Raw genomic sequence first — 22,451 nt, 5'->3', positions numbered from 1 at the left:
TACTGAAGAGATCTTGCTCACTTCCATGTTTTGGCGATTATGAATGAAGCTATTAGAAAGTCATGTGCGGGTTTTTGTGTGCACATGATTTCAATTCTTTTGGGTAAATATCAAAGAAGAGGTTACATTTTGTAGGAAACTGTCTTTCAGAGACGGGTGTGGTGGTTCTCGCCTTTCGTCCCAGCACTCAGGAGGCAGAGGCAGAGTCAGGTGGATCTCGGAGCTCAAGACCAGACTGGTCAACAGAGAGAGTTCCAGGAGAGCCAGGGCTACACAAAGAAACCCTGTCTCGAAAGACCAAAATAAATAAATTAATTATATTAAATAAACCGTCTTTCAATGTAGCTGTGTCCCCGCCACCATGGTGTTTGAACTTGTTTCCCTTCTCTCCCATGCTGGGCTCTGGACTCGGGGCCTTGTGAGTGTTAGACAGACTCTCAGAGCCTCAAGGGCTTTCTCTGACTAAGCTACTGAGAGCCTGTTCCCACCTTGGGGTGTAGCTTTGGAAGTGCCCTCTTGGGTTTAGCCCGTTGGCATCGTCCAGCAGGGACTTGTGCATACCTCTGCAAAGCCCCTCTGGGAAGCGGCAGCCACCAAGACTCAGTTCCAATCTTTGCACAGCCCTTTCCTGACCAAGCCCATGAATGCCCAGTGCCTGCCTTGTGTAGAACTTCCAAACATTTAGCACGTCCCTCTTGGTGTCTTCCCTGGACAGTGCAGCTCAGCCCCTTTCAGATCTGCCCGCAGCCTCCAGCGGCTAGAGCGGACGGAATCTCCAGGCAAGGCCTCTGGGACAGGGCTTCCAGGGTGTCGGAGTCCATCGCGGACCGTCTCTGGGCAGCGCCGGGCGCCCCCTTGGCTCTGGGTCTGGCGGCGCGCCCGGGCGTTAGGCCGGCGGGTGTCTATCCCGCCAGTCGCCAGCAGGGGGCGCCCTTCGGTCCGCTCGACTCGCGCGGGCGCGGGGGGCGGCGCTGCGCCGCGCCGTGCTGCGCTCCAGCCGGGACCCGGCCGGGGCCGCTGGATGCCGCGTCTCCGCTCCTGCTGCCTGCCGGGCGGGCTCCGGCGGCCGGTGAGTGCGGGGCAGTCCGGCGGCGGTGAGCCGGGCCCGGGAGGGTGGCGTGGTGGGCTCGGGCCGGCCGGCGGGGCCCGCGGGCTCCTGCTCCTCCCCTGTCCCCTGGAAGCGGCGGCCCGGGCTCTAGGCTCTGTCCCTGGCGGCGCCGCGGGGCTGGACAGCCCGGGTGGGGGCCGATCGGGAGCGGCGGGCAGGGAAAGCGCGGGGCCCGTGCTGGCAGGCTGGGCGCCGGAGGCAGGGTAAGGGTGGCCTTTGGCTTGGGAGGGACTGAAGGTTTAGAGGACCCCGGTGGCCCAGAGCTGCGGGATGGGGGGGGGCTGCAGCCTTGGGACTGGGTCGGGGGGGGGCGTCTCTGGGCTAGGCCCGAGACCCCCAAATGAAGCGAGCGGAGGAGGCACTGAGGAAGACAGCGAGGAGAGCGAGCACCTCCGCCGAGTCCTTTATCCCTGCCAGCGGCCTTCACCCTTTCACTGCCAGGCCGACAGCGGGCTCCTCTCAAAGGAGCAGCTGCTAGACAGCTGGCAAAACAATGGAGACCCCGCTTCCCGGGCCCCCTCCTCTTGGGACAGATGATGGGGGCGGGTGGGCGAATGTCAGGCTAGGGGGATTAGCAGGGTAGGCTGCCCCGTGTTGTAACTGGTTGCCCACTTCACCTTTCCCTGCAGGGGGTGGGGTGTGTGTGTGTGTGTGTGTGTGTGTGTGTGTGGGAAGGTAGGGCAGCCTGCCCCAGGCCTCTGGGAGAGCGCACCGACGCCCCGCCCTGCGAACCTGCCATGCCAGTTGTTCCGCCAATGGAAGGGGAGGTGGCAGGGTCAGGTGCCCCCGCCCTTCCCTGGGCTGGAGGCACACAGGTTGGTACCCAGCCTGACCCAAGGAGTGGGTCACACTCCTGGAAGAGATAAGGCCCGCCGGGACACACCACAGGTTGGGGCTTTGTTGTGGGGGGTGTCGCCCGGTGGCAAGGCACATGTGTCCTACTGATTAGCTGGAAGGGCTGCTGCCAGAATGAGCTAGAGGTGGCTGGAGGTGGGAAGGGAGGGCAGCCAGCTTGGTCTTGTATTCATTTTGCCTGGTGTGTTAGCCAAGAAGGCATGTGTTTGTCAGCCTCGTAGCGTGTGGAGAGGGCAGGGAGGCATTTCCTGGAAGGGGCTCTCCTGTAGGGCCTTCCTGCCCTCAGGGAGTCCTCCAAATAATAGAATTAGGGTCCTTCTCCCTTCCTCTCACTAATGCCCTGGGCTTGTTTGCATAGGTTGACTTTGCCTCTCTGCGTCCCTGAAAGCTCCCCTCTGGTAGGTAGTTGAGCGAGTACATATTGGAAAGAAGGTTAAGTTCACCCCAGGACTAAGAGCAGGGCCACTCTAGCAGATGATGAATCCAGAGGACGCTGATTCAGGCTGCCTTGGCTTATGCTCACCAAATCTGGAGCCTTTTCCTTGAGCAGGTTGGTGTCCTGTTGCCATGGCAATAGGCCTGGCTAAACTGTGCGCCCACCCTTTCTGGTTCTGGGGCTACTTTCTATTTGGGGATATTGAAAGTTGCTCTCCTGATGTCTCCGGCTTCCTGACAGGCCTTGTTGGGTCTTTCTCGAAGGCCTGCCTCCTCAGCTTCCCCTCTGTCCTTTCATGAGGAGGCTTTCCAGGAAGCATCTTCCTGGTTGTTGGACAAGACTTGGTTGGTTATATATAGCCTTGGGTGGAGGTGTGCTTGGCTACTGGGGAATCGAGGATATTGGGAGTGGAGCCTCAATTCCAGGAAAACAATGGCTTTGGTGTGAGCTCTTGTGTTACAGGCTTAGGAGACTGAGGAAGGGTTGTAGCCAGGGGAGGAGGGAGGGAGGAGGAAGGTCACAGGCTATGGACACTTCCTTTGAGAGCTTGGACTTTGGATAGTTGACTACCGGATACCGGCATCTGAGTATTTCACTTGTTTGCTCTCTCCTGGCCTGGCTCAGGTCCCGGCTTGTATGTCTGAAGCTTCTTCCTCAGAAGCCCTCATCACATGGACGGTGCCCTTCCTGACTCCAGGGCTGTCTGGGCTTATTGCCCAGATCCCCTTCAGTAGCTTCTCCTTGAAGGGGGCATGTGTTCAGGGTTCCCCAGAAGCAGGTATTTGAAGGTGAACTGGGTGGGGTAAAACTGGGCATTACGTGCAAAGGGAATCCACCCTGCTGGGGTGGAGGAGGGAATCAGGACTCCGGAAGTCTTCATCCAGACTTAGTGTCAAAGGATTTCAGGAGAGCAGGGCTGTTCTTGCTCCTTCAAACCACAGATCCGTCCCTAGCCTCTGGAGTGGGCACCACAGCCTAGAAGCAGAGCATCTATGTGAGTCCTGGTACGGAGGGTAAAGCTGAAGGGCTGGGATCCACTGTGCGTTGTGATTGACAGGTTCTCACAGGACTCAGGACCTGCTGAATGAAGTTGTAAAGTTGTGCTTTGGGTTCGGTCCTGGCTGCTCTAAGATCTGTACACCTAATCCTACCCCAGTCATCACTGTGTTTCCTCACCCCAGCTCTACTGAGGCCTTTTATTATTATTTTTTATTTAACCACTTTCTGGGGTAGCCAGAATTAGGGGGTGCAGAGCAGTCAAATTTGGAGCTAGAGTGGTGGGAGTGGGTGGCCACTCTCCAGTTCCTCCACTTGCTTCATCTCACTCCCCCCCCCCCTTGTGGAGGTAGGAATTGTGTGGCTTGTAAATGATACACGTTCCCTTGACATTTCGGTTTAGACAAACAGGGGTTTCAAGTTGTAGACTGAGGGTTTTACAGGGCTCAGGGGCGGGTTTCTCTTTCTGCCAGGTACTTCATCATCTTTGAGTATATATATTTTTTCCTCCGGTATTCAGAGAGATGTTGGTGTTGGGTTCAAGGTCACACAGCAAGGCGGAGACAGAGAGGGATTCGAACCTGTATTTTGTAGTAGAACAGAATTTCTCTCAGGCAGAGGTTAGGGGCCAAGTCTGGGCTGTCAGACCCTTGAAGATTTTACAGCTGGAAGACCCGAGGCTGGAAAGGAGATGCCCCTTGCTCAAGGTCACACAGAAGGGGTGGATGGCCTGCAGGGCCATGGCAGGGCTGGGCTGCGGGCAGGAGGCGCTGGAGGCTGAGGTGACACTTGGCCAGGCCGGGCTGGAACTCAGGCATTCTCCCGCCCTGGTCTTCCCCGGCTGGCAGCTTGCTGCTTGCTCCGGGAGTGGGTTGCGCAGCAGCAGGCGGTGCGGGGCTGCATGCAGACGCTGCTGCTGCTGCTGCTGCTGCTGCTGCTGCTGCTGCTGCTGCTGCTGCTGTGCGGGCTGGCTGGCAGGGAAAGGCCGAGGGCCGCGGGGCGACCGGGCTGCTCTGGGCGGGCCGGCTGATGTCATGTGAGAAGCGCGCACACCTGGAGCCAGATAAGCTCCGTGTGACCTGCCTGTGAGTCACGCGGCACTGCGGAGCTCAGCAGAACCCGCGGGCGCGGCGGCGGGCGGGCGCGGGCCAGGTCAGCCTGCGCGACCCTGCCCGGCGCGGCATCGTGGCAGGCCGGCCTGGGGAGGGGGGCCTCGGCTGGAGGGAACCGCGGCTCCCGAGGTCAGAGGCCAAGGGAGAGAGGCCGGCCCCCTCGGGAAGGCATTTCCTTTGTATTTATTTATGAGTGTGGGGTGGGGTGGGGGCTGGGGGACTGACCTGAGGGTCCATCCACAGCAGCCGAGTCAGGGCCTCCGTTTTGGGGGATGCTAGTGCGGTAGTAGTTTCCATTTCCTGGGGTTTCTTCTTTGCCCGCGGCAGGATGGTCCCTTTAACTCTGTCCTAAAGCTACAGGATGCCACTCAAAGTTTTTGAAGACAAGAAGGCAAGCCTTATACTGACCATGCAAATCCTGTTTACAGCTTTGATACCAGTGGAGCTCACGACCTTGTCAAGACTCCTTTTTTCATTTTTTGAAGTGGCCACCCTCCCCATCTCCGACTCTGGAGTCACACCTTTTGGTTTTGGTGCAGCACTGGCAATTCAAACCCGGGCCTGTCGCAGGTGCTGGTCAAACCCTTTACTGCGGAGCTATAGGCTAGCTCTGCAGAGCTTTTTTTTTTTGTTTGTTTGTTTTTTGTTTTTTTTTGTTTTTCGAGACAGGGTTTCTCTGTGTAGCTTTGCGCCTTTCCTGGAACTCACTTGGTAGTCCAGGCTGGCCTCGAACTCACAGAGATCCGCCTGGCTCTGCCTCCCGAGTGCTGGGATTAAAGGCGTGCGCCACCACCGCCCGGCGCTCTGCAGAGCTTTTAAAGGCTTGTTGTATGGATATGTAGAGAGGGTTACATCAAAATATAATATAACATACTTATTTTTATGTTTTCTGTAGAAAATAAAGCATGCAGAAAAGTAGAGTTGATCAGAATCCCATTCTACTCAATTCCCTTGTCCACACTTGGACACACATACACATCCACCAGCTGAATATTCATGCCTGGTGGCGGTGGCGCACGCCTTTAATCCCAGTACTCAGGAGGCAGAGCCAGGTGAATCTCTGTGAGTTCGAGGCCAGCCTGGTCTACAGAGCGAGATGCAGGACAGGCACCAAAACTACAGAGAAACCCTGTATCGAAAAACAAAACAAAAAAAAAATTCACATTGTAAAAAAAATTATAACATGGGCCAGAAAGAAATGGCTCAGCTGGAAAAGGTACTTACTGACGTGCCTGATGATCTGAGTCAATTCCTGGGACCCACATGGTAGATAGAAGGAGAGAACTCTCACAAATTGTCCTCTTATGTCCACAGTGGTGCTATGGTACATGAGCTCATACACACACAGATAAATAAATAAAATGTAATAAAAAATAAAAACGTACACACACACATATATATCATAAATCTGGTTTTTTTTTTTTTTTTTTTTTTTTTTGGTTTTTCGAGACAGGGTTTCTCTGTGTAGCTTTGCGCCTGTCCTGGAACTCACTTGGTAGTCCAGGCTGGCCTCAAACTCACAGAGATCCGCCTGGCTCTGCCTCCCGAGTGCTGGGATTAAAGGCGTGCGCCGCCACCGCCACCACCCCCCGGCCATAAATCTGTTTTTAGCTGTTCTAAACTCTGTATCTCCTCCTTGAAGCATACATTCCCCACCCCATGAACATGCAAATAAAAATATGTCATATTCATGTGTACATTCATACACACACACACACACACACACACACACACACACATTAAAAATTTTTAGCTGGGTGGTGGTGGCACATGCCTTTGATCCCAGCATTTGGGAGGCAAAGGCAGGGGGATCTCTAACTTTGAGGCCAGTCTGGTCTACAGAGTGAGTTCCAGAACAGTCAGGGTTGTTATACAGAGAAACCCTGTCTGGAAAAACAAAACAAACAAGGAAAAATTTTAGCAACATGGGCTGGGGGAGCTAGCTCAGCTCTTGTAGAGGGCCTGAGTTCAGTTCTCAGCACGCACAGGGTGGTTCACAACTTCTGTAGCTGCAATTCTAGGGCATCCAGTACCCTCTTGTAGCTTTCATAGGCACCTATAGGTACATACAAACAATACACTGGTACACATTAGAAAAAGAAACCAGAATACACTATGCAACAACTTGCTTTTTAAAAAAAAATTTAATAGTATAGAATTTTTCCATCCAGTATATACAAATGTACCCCCCCCCTTTTTTTTCAGCCTGGGGAATTGAACCCAGGGCCTTGTACATGCTAGGCAAGCACTCTAATGCTGAATTACGCCCACAGCCTGTACCTCATTCTTTTAATAACTTCCTAGTTATTTTGTAATTTAGCAATTTATTTAGTGGTGCACATTTATGTTTATAGATTTGCTATTATAAACAAAGCCACAAAAGATTAGTTATGTTTATTGTGTGAAACATCTATAGGTGATGCACCAGTAGAATTGACCAGGCAGGGGCTGGAGATGGCTCTGTGATTAAGAGAACTTTGCTTCTCTTCCAGGGGCCCAAGTTCAGTTCTATACAGTTCATAACCACTTTGTTGTTTTTTCCTTTTTTGGCTTTTCGAGACAGGGTTTCTCTGTGTAGCCCTGGCTGTCCTAGAACTCGCTCTGTAGACCAGGCTGGCCTTGAACTCACAGAGATCCGCCTGCCTCTGCTTCCCAAGTGCTGGGATTAAAGGCATGTGCTACCAGGGTGCAGATTCATAACCACTTGTAACAACAGCTCCAAGGGACTGGACACCCTCTCTGGCTTTTTCATGTACCTGTACACACGTGGTGTTTGTTATTCAAGTAGACACATACATACACATAAAACTTAAAATAATTGGACAGGTCAAAAAACATGTATACAAGTAAGTTCATAGGCACCACCACTTGCCCTACTAGAAAATTATGCCAGGACTCACTCCCACAGTGAATGATCCAGGGATTAGCATGGCTCCTGGCAAGGACCACATACAAGTTCATGAAACAGTTCCTGAGTTTGCCCCCCGCCCCCAGACATACACACCGCCCTCAGACAGGGTTTTTCTGTGTACCCTGGAACTTGCTCTATAGGCCATGCTGTCCTCAGACTCAGAAATCTGCCTGCCCCTGCCTCCCAAGTGCTGGGATTAAAGGCTTTCACCACCACTGCTAGGCTAGCTTAGCAGTTCCTATTTTTTTTTTTTTTTTTTTTTTTTTTTTTGGTTTTTCGAGACAGGGTTTCTCTGTGTAGCTTTGCGCCTTTCCTGGGACTCACTTGGTAGCCCAGGCTGGCCTCGAACTCACAGAGATCCGCCTGGCTCTGCCTCCCGAGTGCTGGGATTAAAGGCGTGCGCCACCACCGCCCGGCCAGCAGTTCCTATTTTTATAATAAAAGTGGCCTGGCCTTTTTGATAGTCAAAAAGAAATTCTGGGGCCGGTGAGAAAACTTAGCAGGTAAAGGTACTTGCCACCAAGACCGTCGGCCTGAGTTCTGAGTTTGATCCCTTGAGCCTACATAGTGGAAAGAGAAATGATGACTCCAAGTTGTCCTCTGACCCCCACTTGTGCACATCGGCCCCCACCCCTAGAATAAATACATGTAATTAAAAAATGTTTAAAGAAATCACATCAGTTTGTGCTTTAATCAACATATATGAGAGTCTGTTTCCTATGCCCTAGCTGATATTGCTCTTGAAGCCTTCTATTAAACTAAGTAAAAAGTACTACGTGCTTGTATCACATGTCTGTGACTACTTCGGAAGCTGAATTGCTGTTCTTGTTTGCCAGCCTTTTGTGTTTCTGCATCCGTGAATTTCCTGTCTATATTCTTAGCAGTAGCTATGGAGGGCTCTGGACTCAAGCCAGTAGACCCATCTGGCCATGTGCTCACTGGCTTGACTTCACACCTTTGGGCTTTACTGTCTGTATACAAAGGTCTAAAGCAGGATGGTGGTAGCGCATACTTTTATTAAGCGCAGCACTTAGGAGGCAAAGGCAGGTGGATGTCTATGAGTTCGAGGTCAGCCCGGTCTATAGAGCGAGTTCAGGACAGACAAGGCTACACAGAGAAACCCTGTCTCCAAAAACAGAAACAAAGGTCTGGACTTAATTTAGTTACATCTGTGCTGGTTCGTGCACTCGTCAATACTAGAGGCAAGGATTATGCCTTGGGAGGTGGAAGCAGGAGGCTCTGTTGTTCAGGGTCATCCTTCTGCTGTGTGCTGAGTTTGAGACTAGCTCAGCCTGTCCCTTCCAAAATAAAAATGCTTTGCTTCTGTTAGATAATTAATTAATTAAAAAATTAATTAAAACATAACTAGTGTGTGTGTGTGTGTTTGGGGGAAGTGTCTGACATGCTATGACATACATGCAGAGATTGGAGAACAACCTTGTGGAGTTAAGTCTCTCCTTCTACTCCTTCAGGGGTCCGGAGTTAAGTCTCTCCTTCTACTCCTTCAGGGGTCCGGAGTTAAGTCTCTCCTTCTACTCCTTCAGGGGTCCGTAGTTAAGTCTCTCCTTCTACTCCTTCAGGGGTCCGGGGATAGATAATTCAAGGCATCAGGCTTGCATTTCAGGTGACAAATGCCTTTAGCTCTTGGACTCTCTTGGTAGCCCTTTGGTGCTGTTCTTGAGAGCTTCCTATGTGGCTAGGCATTGTAAGAATATCTCTATGTACATAGAATATAGTAAATGATACCTATACGTATTTCATTCCCACTCCTTTTGTGGTAGGTACTATTATTTTGTTCATCTTACAAATGAGGAAAAGGAAGCGTGGGTCTCTAAGTGACTTACCCCAAATAGCATAGATGTTAAATTTTTGTTCCTACGTCTTTACCTGAATCCCAAGTCTGAGCTCTTTACTAGGTCTGTTTGTTTTTATATCATTTGTATTTAGTAGGTACTTGGTTCATATATTTTTTTCCAACATCTTATCACAGAGATTGGCAAATATTCAGAAAAGTTCAAGAATTTTACCGCTACCCCAACTCGTAGAGTCTACAATGACTGTTCCTCATTCTTATTTTGTCGCATCATTTTTATCCCTTTTCATCCATGAAGTTGTATGAAAAATTTGACAAATCTCAAAGTAAGTTAAAGCTATCAGTATGCCCCACTCCAAATCCTGTAGCAAATATTCACTAACTAGAATTTGGTATTTATTTACAGGTTTGTTTTTTGTTTTTTGTTTTTTTTTTCTAATGAGACAAGGTCTCACAGTGTAGCCCTGGCTGTCCTGGAACTCTGTCTGTAGACCAGGCTGGCCTTGAACTCAGAGATCTCCTTGCCTTTGCCTCCCAAGTGCTGAGATCAATGGCATGTGCCACGATGCCCAGCAGTTCTCTCTCTCTCTCTCTCTCTCTCTCTCTCTCTAGTAAATATTTATGCTCAAACAAATGCACTGATCTTACAGCACACTATCAGATAACACCTGACAGATCCATAAACTTGTCAGCTCATACTTCTATGAACACACATGATGTGATCATTACTCCAGAAAGTCCCCTCATGCCCTTTCTCATGCATTCCTGGCCTCTAGGCCCCAAGGATAACCGCTGCTCTGGCCTTTCTCCCCATAGGTTAGTTTTGGTTGCAATAAGTAGACTCCTACCACCAGGTATACTGTGGCACATGCCTGTCAACCCAGTGCTCAGGAGGATCAGAGATTCAGGGTCATCCTTAGCTACACAGTGAATTTAAGTCCAGCTTGGGCCACATGAGATCTTGTCTTAAAAAAGGAAAAAGAAAAAAACAGAATCAGCTGGGGCGGTGGTGGCGCACGCCTTTAATCCCAGCACTTGGGAGGCAGAGGCAGGTGAATTTCTGTAAGTTTGAGGCCAGCCTGGTCCACAGAGCAAGTTCCAGGACAGCCAGGGCTACACAGAGAAACCCTGTCCAAACAACAAACAAACAGAATCATATTAATGTGTGCACTTGTGTTAGTGGTTTTTTTCCCTCCTGTCTCAAATGTTTTTGAGATTTGTTCTTGTTACGTGAGTAGTATTCCGTTTGTGGATATGTAAACTGTTTGTTCTTGTACTTTGGGCTAATGGAGGCACATTTGAGTCGAGTGCTCCTTGCCTTCAAGAGGCTCACTGTCCCAAAATGACATAGCAGCTGAGCTGACAGAGTGTCCTCGGAGACAGGAGGGTCAAGATAACTTAGGGACATACTTACCTTTCCTCCAGTCAAAATTAGGAAAAGCTTCCTGGTCAGGGGAGTTAGAGAAAGAAGTCAGGATGATTATAAGGCTAAAGTCACTGGAAGGAAGGGACAGGGTAAGAGAGGAAGGGGCGGGGCGGGAGAACTGTAACCAGAACGGAGGATCAGGGAGATGGTGGTTTCGAGCTGCTGGAGGTTTTCATCTGAGGCCAGGGCGGCCAGCAAGTCCCAGGACCCCGAGAAGGGTATGGAATCCAGCTCTTCAGGGAACTGAGCAAGGCCGAGGAGGAGGACAGCAGCAGCGGTAGCTGCATGGCAGATTTGCTTCTGGAGAGGGAGGGTGTAGGAGTCAGGTAGTGGCGGGCACATGGCTCAGCAGAGACTTGATCCACAGCCAGGCCCGACCACATGGGGCTGGCTGTGGGGAAAGGCTGCCTTGTGAGCTGTGCAGATAATAGTCGCAGGACAGGAGTGGTAAGAGAGCCCACAGCGCAGCCTCTTAAGGCCTCCGGCTTGCGATGAGAGGAGTGTCTTTGACAGAAAGTTAATAGCTAGCTTGTGTCTGCAAGACGCTTGGACTGTTGGAATTTTAGAGCTGGAAGAGGTCTAGATCATTTAGTTCAACCTTGAGCAAAGTGACAGGCTCAAGGTCCCCTGGAGATCTGTGGCAAATCTGGGCCTAGACACAAAATCCTTAAGGTTTTTAGTCAGAGCTGTCCCCTGCGGTGCCGTCTGGTCCTGTCTATTGTGACAGTGAGGGACAATCCGTCAATGGGAGAGGGGTTTACATGAAATGACTTTGAAGGGACTTTTCCAGCTCAAAGATTCTAGAGTCCTTTTTGTTTGTTTGTTTGTTTGTTTGTTTGTTTGTTTGTTTTTGTTTTTTTGTTTTTTTTTTGGTTTTTCGAGACAGGGTTTCTCTGTGTAGCTTTGCGCCTCTCCTGGAACTCACTTGGTAGCCCAGGCTGGCCTCGAACTCACAGAGATCCGCCTGGCTCTGCCTCCCGAGTGCTGGGATTAAAGGCGTGCGCCACCACCGCCCGGCTTGTTTGTTTTTTTGAGACAGGGTTTCTCTGTGTAGATTTGGAGCCTGTCCAGGAACTCACTGTGTAGCCCAGGCTGGCCTTGAACTCACAGAGATCCACCTGGCTCTACCTCCCAAGTGCTGGGATCAAAGGCGTGTGCCACCACCGCCCGGCAGATTCTAGAATCTTGGGACTGTTTTCCGTTGATAGCGCTCAGTTATCTAACCTCCAGCGAGCCAGGATTGGGTAAGGACAGCATGGTTGACAGTTGGTTCTCTGTGGCTAAGGTCCCCTTGTTTTTCCCTCTTAAGTCCCCAAGTGTTCTCCATTTTCTTCTCCAGGTATCCCGGAGCCCTCATCTAAATTAGTCTGTTAGGGCAGGGTGGGTGGTGACCAGCCAGAGATCCCACAGCCTGGCGTAGGGTGGATCTATGCCTTACTCCATCAGCACTGGGAGGAGATAGTCCCCCTAGGAAGTACCCCACACTTTCTGCCCACTGCACTGAGTCCAGACCCAGCTGACCAGGAATGCTCCTGATTGGTGCTTTTAGGGGTCTATGTTTCCTCTCTTCCAGCTTCCAGGGACTGACTGTTCATTGGAACATTTCAAAGCAAAAATTTCAGTTTTACCAAGGAGAAACTGAGGCCTGAAGAGCTGGGGAGATAGCTTAGTTGGTAAAAGGCTTGCCTTGTAAGCGTGAGTACCTGAGTTCCTTCCCCAGGACTCAGGTTTAAAAACAAACAAACAAAGGAGCAAGTGGGACGTGGTGGTGGTACAGACTGTAACCCCAGGGCTGGGGAGCAGAGACAGGCGGGTCCCTGGAATTCGGTGGCCTGCCAGCGTAGCGGACTCTGTGAGCTCCAGGCTAGTGAAAGACCCTGCCTGAGGTTGACCTCTGGTTTCCATCTGCACATGTACAACCACACCTGTGTGCACCAGTGCACACACAGAGAAACTGTGGTCGGAGAGGGAAATGGGTTCTTGGTACAACAGCTATAAGCAGTTAGTGGCCAAACCAGATTTCTTACCCCGATGAATACGTTCTGTCCTGGTTTGCCTTCTTTTGACTCCATAAACACCATGACCAAAAACAACCTGGGGAGGAAAGGATTTTCAGAGTTCCTCCTGAAGGGAAGTCAGGGCAGGAACTGAGGCAGAGGCCATGGAGGAGTGCTGCTTACTGGCTTTTTTCTCATAGCTTGCTCAGACTACTTATACCTCCTGGGACCTCCTGCCTAGGAGTGGCATTGCCCACAGTTAATGGAGAAAATGCCCTACAGGTTTGTCTGATGAGGGGCATTCTCTGAATTAATTCTCCTCTTCCCCGATAACTCTAGCTTGTGTCAAGTTGACAAAAAACTAACCAGGATGCATTCTATGGCTAGAGCTCTCTAGAGCTGTACTGGCCCCTCCAGCAGCCCTGGACTGACTATCTGAAATATAGCCTGTCTGAATTGAATTGTGCTCTAAATGTAAAATCCACACCAGAATTTTATTTGTTTGTTTGTTTATTTGTTTATTTATTTAGAGACCAAAACAGAACCAAATATGGAAAACTGAATATAAAATATTTCAATGTTTTTTATGAAGATTACATGTTGAGATGACAACAGTTTGAATATATCAAGTGAAATACATTATTAAACTTAAGTTCCTCTAGTTTTTTTGAAACAAGGTTTCTATTTCCTGTTCAAATTGGCTTCAAATTTAAGATTCTGTCTCAGCCTTCCAAGTAGTTAGAATTATAGGTATGCGTCGCCCTACCCAAATTCACCTCTTTCTTCCTCTTTGTTTTTTATTTTATGTGTATGGGTGTTTTACTTGCATGTATGTGTGTGCACCACATGTGTGCCTGGTGCCCATGGAGGCCAGAAATGGCCATTGGGTCTCCTGGAACTGGAGTTACAGATGATTGTGAGCTGCCGTGTGTGTGCTGGGAACCAAACCCGGGTCCTCCTGGAGAGCAGCCAGTGCTCTTAACCGCTGAGCCACCTCTCCAGCCCCTTCGCTTGTTTCTCTTTATCTTTTTAAATATGGCTACTTATTTAAAAAAAAGTCTGTACACATATATGTATTAATTTGGATTTTATTCCATATAGATAGTACTGCTTTAGAAGGAAGATCTGCTAGGGACCACATGGATCAGGGTGATTTGCAGAGGTGAAGAAATTGGGCAGTACACAGAGTGTACTTGGGAGTTCCTGGTCTTGATGCCTTCCTGGGCATTGAACCTTGGTTGGTGAGAGTTGGTCCCTCTCAGTGGAATGGGGATACTGCAGGACTTTGCCTGGCTGTGGGGGTGGGGTAGAGAGAGGAAATGCCTGTCCCGGGCCTGGCAATAGGCCATTACTGGAGGGGGTAAGCTCATAGATCCTCTGTCTGGAATTCAGAGGGGAGGCTTTCATGGAGAGAGAAAAATTACAGCTAATTTCTAATTAGATGGTATGGCCTACTTCTGTTTTGTGTTCCCTGCTGGTTAGAACAAGAAAGGCTCTCTGAGCTCCACCCCCACCAGGTTTTTCTTAGTTCTGCCCCCAATTGGATGTGCAGGGGAGTAGGGGTAGGACCGACCGTAGGTGCTCACATCCTGGAGCTGGGCCTTTCTCTCAGGCCACCACAACTTTCTTCTCTAGGCTATATTTAGGTGTTGGTCTGGGGAAAAGGATGTGAGTTTTTCAGGATCCTGTTTATCTAGCTGACCCCACCCCACCCCCACCTCACAACTGTCTGTCCTGTGTACAGTCTGGGATTTCCCCTCCCTTCTCTCCCTGCTTTACTTTGGGCACCCAGGGCCTGAGAAGGGACACAGTAGTATTGCCACTCAGTTCATGGGTCACACCCAACATATGCTCAACTTCCTAAGCGCATTTTTTTCTGATTTGTGAAGCAGACACAAAGACATATACTTTGCAGGGATGCTGTGAGGATTGAATAGGAAGGAGTGTGTGTGTGTGTGTGTGTGTGTGTATGTGTGTGTGTGTGTGTGTGTGTGAAGTTCCTGATAAGAGACATCAAATAATACTGGGTCCCAGGTGCTGAAAAGATGGTTCAGTGGCTAAAAGCACTTGTTTTTGCAAAGGACCTGCATTCAGTTCCCTGCATCCCCCTGGGGGGTTCACAACTGTCTGTCATTCCAGTACCACGGATCTAACACCGTTCTGGTCTTTTTTGGCACTGGATATACGTGTTGTGAATATACAGGCAGGCAGGCAAGACACTCATACAAATGAATATTGTTTTAAAAGGTTGGACCCTTCAAGGTCTTTGAGGCAGGGGCTAAGGCTGTTGCTCTGGGGATACCAGGCATAGGAAAGAGCCCAGTCACATGGGATGTCCATTGCTTCAGTGGACATGCTTTTGGGGAGGTGATGTTGCAGAATTCCTTCTGTTTGCTTTTGCCTTCTGCTCTTCATTTGGGTTCCAGGTTGGCACAGGTCTTTCTGTAGGTCAAGTCTCTCCAGGTACACCTACACTTTGGTCTAAAGAGTGAAGTGAAGTTAGGTAAAATTATGTAAATTAAAGTGTCTGGTACATCATTAGCGCTTGGTGAGGGGCGACTGGTTTATCATTCTCGGCTGCTTCTGTATGAACTGGAAAAGACTGAATAGCTTTTCTCTTTCTACTTACAGCTGCAAGGTGGGGTCCAAAGACGCTGTGTTAACCACCCATAATCCGCTAGGGGTACAACCCCTAAAAACAGCACACCCACCATGTTTAATCTCATGAAGAAAGATAAGGACAAAGATGGCGGGCGGAAAGAGAAGAAGGAGAAAAAGGAGAAGAAGGAGCGGATGTCAGCCGCAGAACTGCGGAGCTTGGAAGAGATGAGCATGCGCCGTGGCTTCTTCAACCTGAACCGGTCCTCCAAGCGTGAATCCAAGACACGCCTGGAAATCTCCAACCCCATCCCTATCAAGGTGGCCAGCGGCTCTGACCTGCACCTGACTGACATTGACTCTGACAGCAATCGGGGCAGCATCATCCTGGACTCAGGCCACCTGAGCACAGCCAGCTCCAGTGATGACCTCAAGGGTGAGGAAGGCAGCTTCCGGGGCTCTGTGCTGCAGCGGGCAGCCAAGTTCGGCTCACTGGCCAAGCAGAACTCTCAGATGATTGTCAAACGTTTTTCCTTTTCCCAACGGAGCCGGGATGAGAGTGCCTCAGAGACCTCCACCCCTTCAGAGCACTCTGCAGCCCCATCACCTCAGGTAGAGGTGAGGACGCTTGAGGGACAGCTAATGCAGCATCCTGGGCTAGGTGTTCCTCGACCAGGACCACGGTCTCGAGTCCCTGAGCTGGTGACTAAAAGATTCCCAGCTGACCTCCGCCTCCCTGCTGTGGTGCCCCCACCACCTCCTGCTCTCCGGGAGCTGGAGTTGCAACGCCGACCCACAGGAGACTTTGGCTTCTCACTTCGGCGCACAACTATGCTGGACCGGGCCCCGGAGGGTCAGGCCTATCGACGGGTGGTTCACTTTGCGGAGCCAGGTGCGGGCACCAAGGACCTGGCCTTGGGGCTAGTGCCAGGAGATCGACTGGTAGAGATTAACGGACAGAATGTGGAGAATAAGTCCAGAGATGAAATTGTGGAGATGATCCGGCAGTCTGGGGACAGTGTACGGCTCAAGGTACAGCCCATCCCAGAGCTTAGTGAGCTGAGCCGGAGCTGGCTGCGGACTGGCGAGGGAGACCGCAGGGGGCCGGCTGATGTGAGTGCTTCCCTGGGCATCAGGGGTGAGCAGGGGAGTGGGCATGTGAGCATCTCCCGCTGGTGTACCGGAGTGGGTGATGGAGGGTACCCAGAACCTTGAGCAGAGCTTAGCAAGTGAGGAAATGGAAAGCTGGGCCAGTAGGGAGGCACCACCCTCCAGGAGAGGGTGCCCCATACTAGATACTCATTGAAATCACACCTTTGCTTCTTCTGTGCCTTGTCAACATGCTGAAGGCAATTCCCCAAAAGTTCACTGGGACAAAGCCCTCAGCAATTCAGCTGGGCCTCCTGGTCCGATGTTTCCCTCCAATATCCTTGGGAGGCCGTTGGGTCTCCTGAACTTCTGCCGCTTCCCTGGCACTATCAGGAGGAGTGAGATGTCATGGGTAGTTGGTGAGGAAGTATTATTCAGCTTCATCATATAGAGATAGCTTAGGGGCCTGGGTACCATATTTCCTGAGCCCTAAATTGGAGGTTAACAGGTGCCACCTCCAGATCTGAGAGTATGTGAGCATCAAAGTATAAGAAGTCCAGGGGCGGTGGCGCACGTCTTTAATCCCAGCACTCGGGAGGCGGAGGCAGAGGCAGGCGGATCTCTGTGAGTTTGAGGCCAGCCTGGTCTACAGAGTGAGTTCCAGGACAGCCAAGGCTACACAGAGAAACCCTATTTTTTTTTGGGGGGGAAGGATAGGAAGTCCATGTTACTTAGATATCAGAAGTGAAAACAATATGATAAATGACTTAAAATCATGGCTATCTGGGGGTGTATAGCTGTCGTGGTTACAGTTCTGGGGGAGATGACTTCTGCTTTCCTTTTACCCTGAGTGAGTGAGGCATGGGACAGCAGGTGAGCTAGGAGGAGTCGGGTCGGAAAGAACCTGTGAACCATGATTGCAGTTTAGATTTACCTACACTGCAGAGACAGTTTGTGTCCTGACTGTCCCCGAGCCCCACCAGCTGTGATCTCTATGAAAAACCCCAGTGGCAGGCATGAGAGCAGAGATTCAGAGCAAACGCATGGGTAGGTCTCGATGGAGCATCAAAACTTCTGACCTCAGGGACCTTTTGGTGCAGGGAGAGTGGAAGGATGTTGAATGTCCTGTGTGGACATGGTGTGTGAAGGACAAGGTGGCCTGTAGTCATTGTTCTTGTCCAGTTGTGTGTTTCTGGACTGTGCAGATCTAGGCCCTGCTGCCTGAGCAGTGCATGACCTGCCTGGGACCTTTCAGCATTAAGTGACTAGCCAGGTGTGCCCAAGTCAGGAAAAGGAGGAAGCAGGGAGGAAGCAGGGAGGAAGCAGGCAGAGCCCAGCTCCCAGTGACTGGGAGCAGGATGCCGGGGGTGGTGGCTCAGTCTTACAGTATGCTGTGTCCAGAGAAGGCTGAGAGTGGCAGGTCGGACTTAGGTGGACACACTGGACTTGTGTTCCAGGCCTTCCTTTATACTGGAACTGGTTGGGTTTAGGCAGCTTTGCAGGAGGGAGGTTAGCGGCTAGGAGGATGCCTGTGTGGGATCCAGAGCAGAACCTGGACTTCTTCCTTCTGGAGATACATGTTGAGGGCCGGATGGCTCAGCAGGTACATGTCCTTACTTAGCTTGCAAGGCTAGTAGTCTTGAGTTTGGTTCCCAGATCCCAGAGAAGGAGAGAACCAACTTCTCAAGTGTCCTCTGACCTCCGCATGCATGCCTGTGTTCATACACACACACTCAAAATAAGAAGAAGAAGAAAAGGAGGAGGAGGCTAGAGAGACAGCTCGGTAGTTAAAAGCACTTTGTTGCTCCTGCAGAGGACCCGGGTCCTGTTCCCAGCACCCACTTGGTAGCTTACAACCAAACATAACTCCAGCTCCGGGGGATCTGAAGCCCTCTTCTGTTTTCCTGGGGCACCAGGAATGCTGGGGTGCATATACATACATGCAGGCAAAATGCTCCTACATCATACACATAAATAAATCTTAAAAAAAAAAAATAAGAAAAAGGCCAGGTGCAGTGGTGCATGCCTGTAATCCCCACACACTTGGGAGGCAGAGGCAGGCGGATCTCTGTGAATTTGAAGCCAGCTTGGTCTACATAGTGAGTTCTAGGACAGCCAGGGCTATGTGGAGAGACCCTGTCTCAAAAACAAAAACAGACAAACAAAACACAGAGAGAGCGCGCCATACACACTGAGCATCTTCTCTGTGTTGTCTACTCAGCTATGTTGAATTCAAGAAACGAAGATTTAAGGGATGAAAAAGAGAAGCATTTTATCTCAGATCCAAGGTTACAGTATGCTGCCATGCTTGTCTAGCTTCTCCTCTGCCAATACTGCTTTTAACAGATGGAATTTTCTTCTTCAAGCATGAATCCCCCAGAGTATTGTTGCCAGCTCCCTGCCGAACCACACAGCCAGGCCTCTGGGGCCCTGAGCCTGGCATCCCAGATGCCACTACGTTTATTCTTTATAGTTCAGGGACCATTCGGTATCTCACATTTCCCAGCCACCTTCCCTTCCCAGCTGGCTGCTGCTACCCCCATCCCCAGGGAAGAGGATGCTTGGAAGGTGCGGGTAGCATCCCCCTTGCAGCTGGTATCTCCGGAGTCTGGCTTTCTCTGGCCCCCGTGGGACAAGTCTGGCTGGTGCCCAGAGGACATCTTCCCCAGACTTTAGCCTAGCAGATCTGACAGAGGACACCATAGGGAACCCCATGCCTATGTGACTTCTGAAGCAATGCGACAGCACAGTAAGACACAGGGGGCTGAAAGAACCTCTGTATCTTCTCCCAGTCGGGTAGTGGTGAGGACTCACGCAGAAGCAGAGGAGCATGGTGAGCCCAGCATTTCCAGCTTGAGCTGAGTGGAGAGGCTTGCCAACTCTCCTGGGGGCCCTCAGCTTATCTTCTTCTCTTCTTCCCACTCCAACTTCTGCTCCTCGTCTTGGCAATAGTTCCAACCTTACTTCCATGCCAAGAGTCCCCGCATCCTCGAGCCTCTGGGTGGGGTACCCTGATGACAGTAGCTCTGTAGGGACAGCTACTGGCAGCCACCCTCTGCCCATCAGGTCATCCGTCAACTGCGTCCACATGCTGCCTGTCTCCAGGGAACTCCGAGGGAGTTGACTAGCCATCTGTTCTCTCCCCCACACAGATGGGGGCCTGAGGCCTGGATTCTTTGTGGTCTGTTTTGAAGGCCCTGGGGGAGAGACACCCTTTGGGATTCCCCCCTCACAAGGTGTATGCAGAATTTGCAAACCCTTTTCATCTGTCCTGTAGCTATGAGATGAGTGCCTTGAAGGAGGTGAGGGGTGAACCAGAGTGGTGAGGGAGACTTGGGGTCTGAGTGACAGAAATCACTCAGAAGGCCTGGGAGAAGCAACCAGTTCTCATGCCACTGACACCTGTCCTCCATTAAATAGACATCTTTTTGAAGAGCCTGGCTTGGGCTTTGCCAGTTTCCAAACTTCTCTGAGCCATTAACTCATTCCCCCAATAAACAGAGAAGTCTGATTAAGTGCCAGGCACAGTGCTGGGCATGAGGGGGTTAAGTAAGTAAACTATGACCTTGAGGAAGCACAGCCCTGGGTGCAGATGTGCCACGGAGCATCGGAGCTGCTTTGGCATGAGGCTGGGCGCGTGCACAGAAGGGTGGGAAGGAGGAAGTGGCCAAGTCTGATCCTAGGAAAGGTGACAGTCAGCACAGGCCACCTTAGTGGAAGTGACCCTTGATTCTATAAAGATGTGTCTGTCCTCTCCTCCCAGAGATTCAGGTTAGATTGGATAAACAGCGACACCCAGCAACTTTCCCCTTGGGATCTCTGGGAAAGGCAGAGCTGGAGGTGAGCAGCTTAGCCCAGGGCACTTTCCTCTGTGGGTCTTTATAGAAGATGAGCATGTTTATGGTAGGAGGTGAGCTGGCTCATGTGAGACTTTGGGAAGTTAGTACCAACCCCCCACCCCACCGCCATCCCCTCCTCCACCACCATCACTACCACCACCACCTCCACCCCTCCCCACCCCCCTCCACTGCCATCACCACCACCCTCATCACCTCCACCATCACATCACCACCTCCACCACCACCATCACTGCCATCACCACCACCCTCATCACCTCCACCATCACATCACCACCTCCACCACCTCCACCACCACCATCACTGCCATCACCACCACCCTCATCACCTCCACCATCACCACCACCACCTCCATCTCACCCCCCCTCCCCCCACTATCACCATCACCCCCCCACACCACCCCCACCCCCACCCCTGCCCAGTCTGTTAAGCCATCCAAGGATGCAGCTTCCTCATTCATACTCTGCAGTACTTCCTTCTGGTACAGTTTTCTATCTAAGAGGATTCCCAGGCTTTTACCTAAGCTTTCTCTTGAAGATGGTCAGCAGTGGCTGGGCTATCTCAGGGCATTGCTTAGCTTGTGGGGAAGTCCCGGGTGTTATCCCAGCTCTGAAATAAATAAATGAATGAATAAACAAATAAACAAGTCAGCAGAAGGAAGAGGTATACTGGGTGTTCCGAATCCTTATCCAGGTTTCTGTAGTGGAGACTCGTGGGAGACTGCCTGGTCAGGGTTGCCTGTGTCTGGGAAGAGGACACCAGAGTCCTTTTGGCTGTTGTGGAATTTCGAGACTCCTGGGTGGAAATGGTGCGAACCATTAACCTTGTCAGTGAGGTTCCAGGTGCCATCAGGAATGGGACCTGCAGGGTTCCAAGGGCAGCTTGGAAACTGTGCAGCTTCCAGGGTCTCCAGGCCAGCCATGGAGCACTGGCCTTGCTGTGGGTGGGGATGTGGCAGGGGTGGAGCTGCTGGGTGCTGCTGGAGTTCGGGTCTGATGGTGCTTCTGTTCTTTTTTCCCCAAATGATCCCTAGGGGACTTTTGAGACTTTGTTTGTTTGTTTGTTTGTTTTAGACAGGACATTTTTATTTCATTTTATGTCAAAGCTTCAGGCCCCTCTGGCATCAGAGTCTTACCACGTGAGAGCCCAAACTAAGTTCTTTTGGTAATGAAGGGCCAGTGGGCAGGTGTCAAAAGTGCAAGAAGTGGTGAGTGGAAGGTCCTGGGAGTGCTTGGGGTTCACCACCCTGCATCGCTAGGGTCCAGGAGCAGAGCTGTGAGCGAGGCTAGCTCCATTCAGCCAGGCAGGTCTCCTTTCTCTGTCCTTAGAGGCACCATTTTCCTACTTCCTTGTGGTGAAGGGCAGTCCCAGAGTGCTCTGGTCACGCAGCCCGTGGGTGGTGGGCACAGTGCCTAGGCCACATTGAACGGGGTGTGGGTACATGCCCTGGTCAATGGTTGTTTTTGTAGGCGCAGCTCGGCATGGGGGCAGGGTCTTAAAAGTAGCTTGCTCTGAGCCACCCAGGACACTGCCCTCTGCCCTCCGCTTCCTTCTAATCTCTTATTTACATTGAAATGGTTCTGGAAAATACCAGATAGGCAAGCACCCTGACTGGGGGTGGCTGGGGAGTGGGGTGAAGGGGGGTGTGTGTGGCGGGTGGGAACACAAGTATTTTAAAAATGCTGCAAATCTCTACAGCGTTTCCCAGAAACCACAAGCATGTGCTCTGCCTGCCAGCAGGGTTCCCGCCACCCCACTGCACTGAGCAGCTAGATTCTCCTGGCGAAGCCTGGAGTGGAAGCCAGCATGGTGGGGGAGCAGTGGGGATCCACCACCCAGTTGAGGTAGGGGCTCCCCTGCTGCCAGGACAGGACGTCTGTCTGGCGCCTCCATTGTCAGTCCTGTGGTACGGAAGTGCCCCAGGCACCAGGCAAGTCTGTGGGCACCTACTGTGTCAGATGGGCATGGTTTTCATGGTTTCCTTGTGCCCTGTTGAGCAGTTTTGGGGGGGGGGGGGCGGGGAGCCGATTCCAGCTCCCGGACGGTGGTTGGCAACAGCCTTGGAGCTGTTAAACACAGAGGACAGTGTCCGCACACTTAGTTTTCAGTTGGCTGCAGTTGGGTTGGGAGACTGACTATTTCCTTAGACCTGGGTCACCACTCTGAGCCCCTTAATCCTCCGCCATATGCCTCTGGGCAGCAGGGCACAGCCTTCAGGCCTGCCTGGCTCAGCCTCTGCTTTGCGTAGACTCT

The 22,451-nt window shown here is 51.3% G+C and overlaps 1 protein-coding gene across 13 annotated transcripts in view; it reads left to right on the top strand.

Moving 5' to 3' along the window:
- The first annotated feature begins 959 nt into the window (after nt 1-959).
- Myo18a (myosin XVIIIA) overlaps nt 960-22,451 on the top strand; it is a 109,038-nt gene continuing 87,546 nt past the window's right edge. For 12 of the 13 annotated variants that reach the window (XM_052755887.1, XM_052755885.1, XM_052755883.1 and 9 more), the window contains exons 1-2: nt 960-1,069; nt 15,286-16,365. In XM_052755887.1, coding sequence (XP_052611847.1) covers nt 15,367-16,365 — 999 coding nt within the window. In that variant the 5' untranslated portion in view covers nt 960-1,069; nt 15,286-15,366. Of the gene's footprint in view, nt 1,070-1,973; nt 1,997-15,285; nt 16,366-22,451 lie in introns of those variants that run through there. The other variant, XM_052755875.1, reaches the window with a different exon arrangement.

This window comes from Peromyscus californicus, unplaced genomic scaffold (genome assembly GCF_007827085.1).
Source record: "Peromyscus californicus insignis strain IS unplaced genomic scaffold, ASM782708v3 Scaffold_3__1_contigs__length_106647218, whole genome shotgun sequence".
In the NCBI taxonomy this organism is placed as follows: Eukaryota; Metazoa; Chordata; class Mammalia; order Rodentia; family Cricetidae; genus Peromyscus; species Peromyscus californicus.
This window is presented reverse-complemented; position numbering and strand designations above follow the sequence as displayed.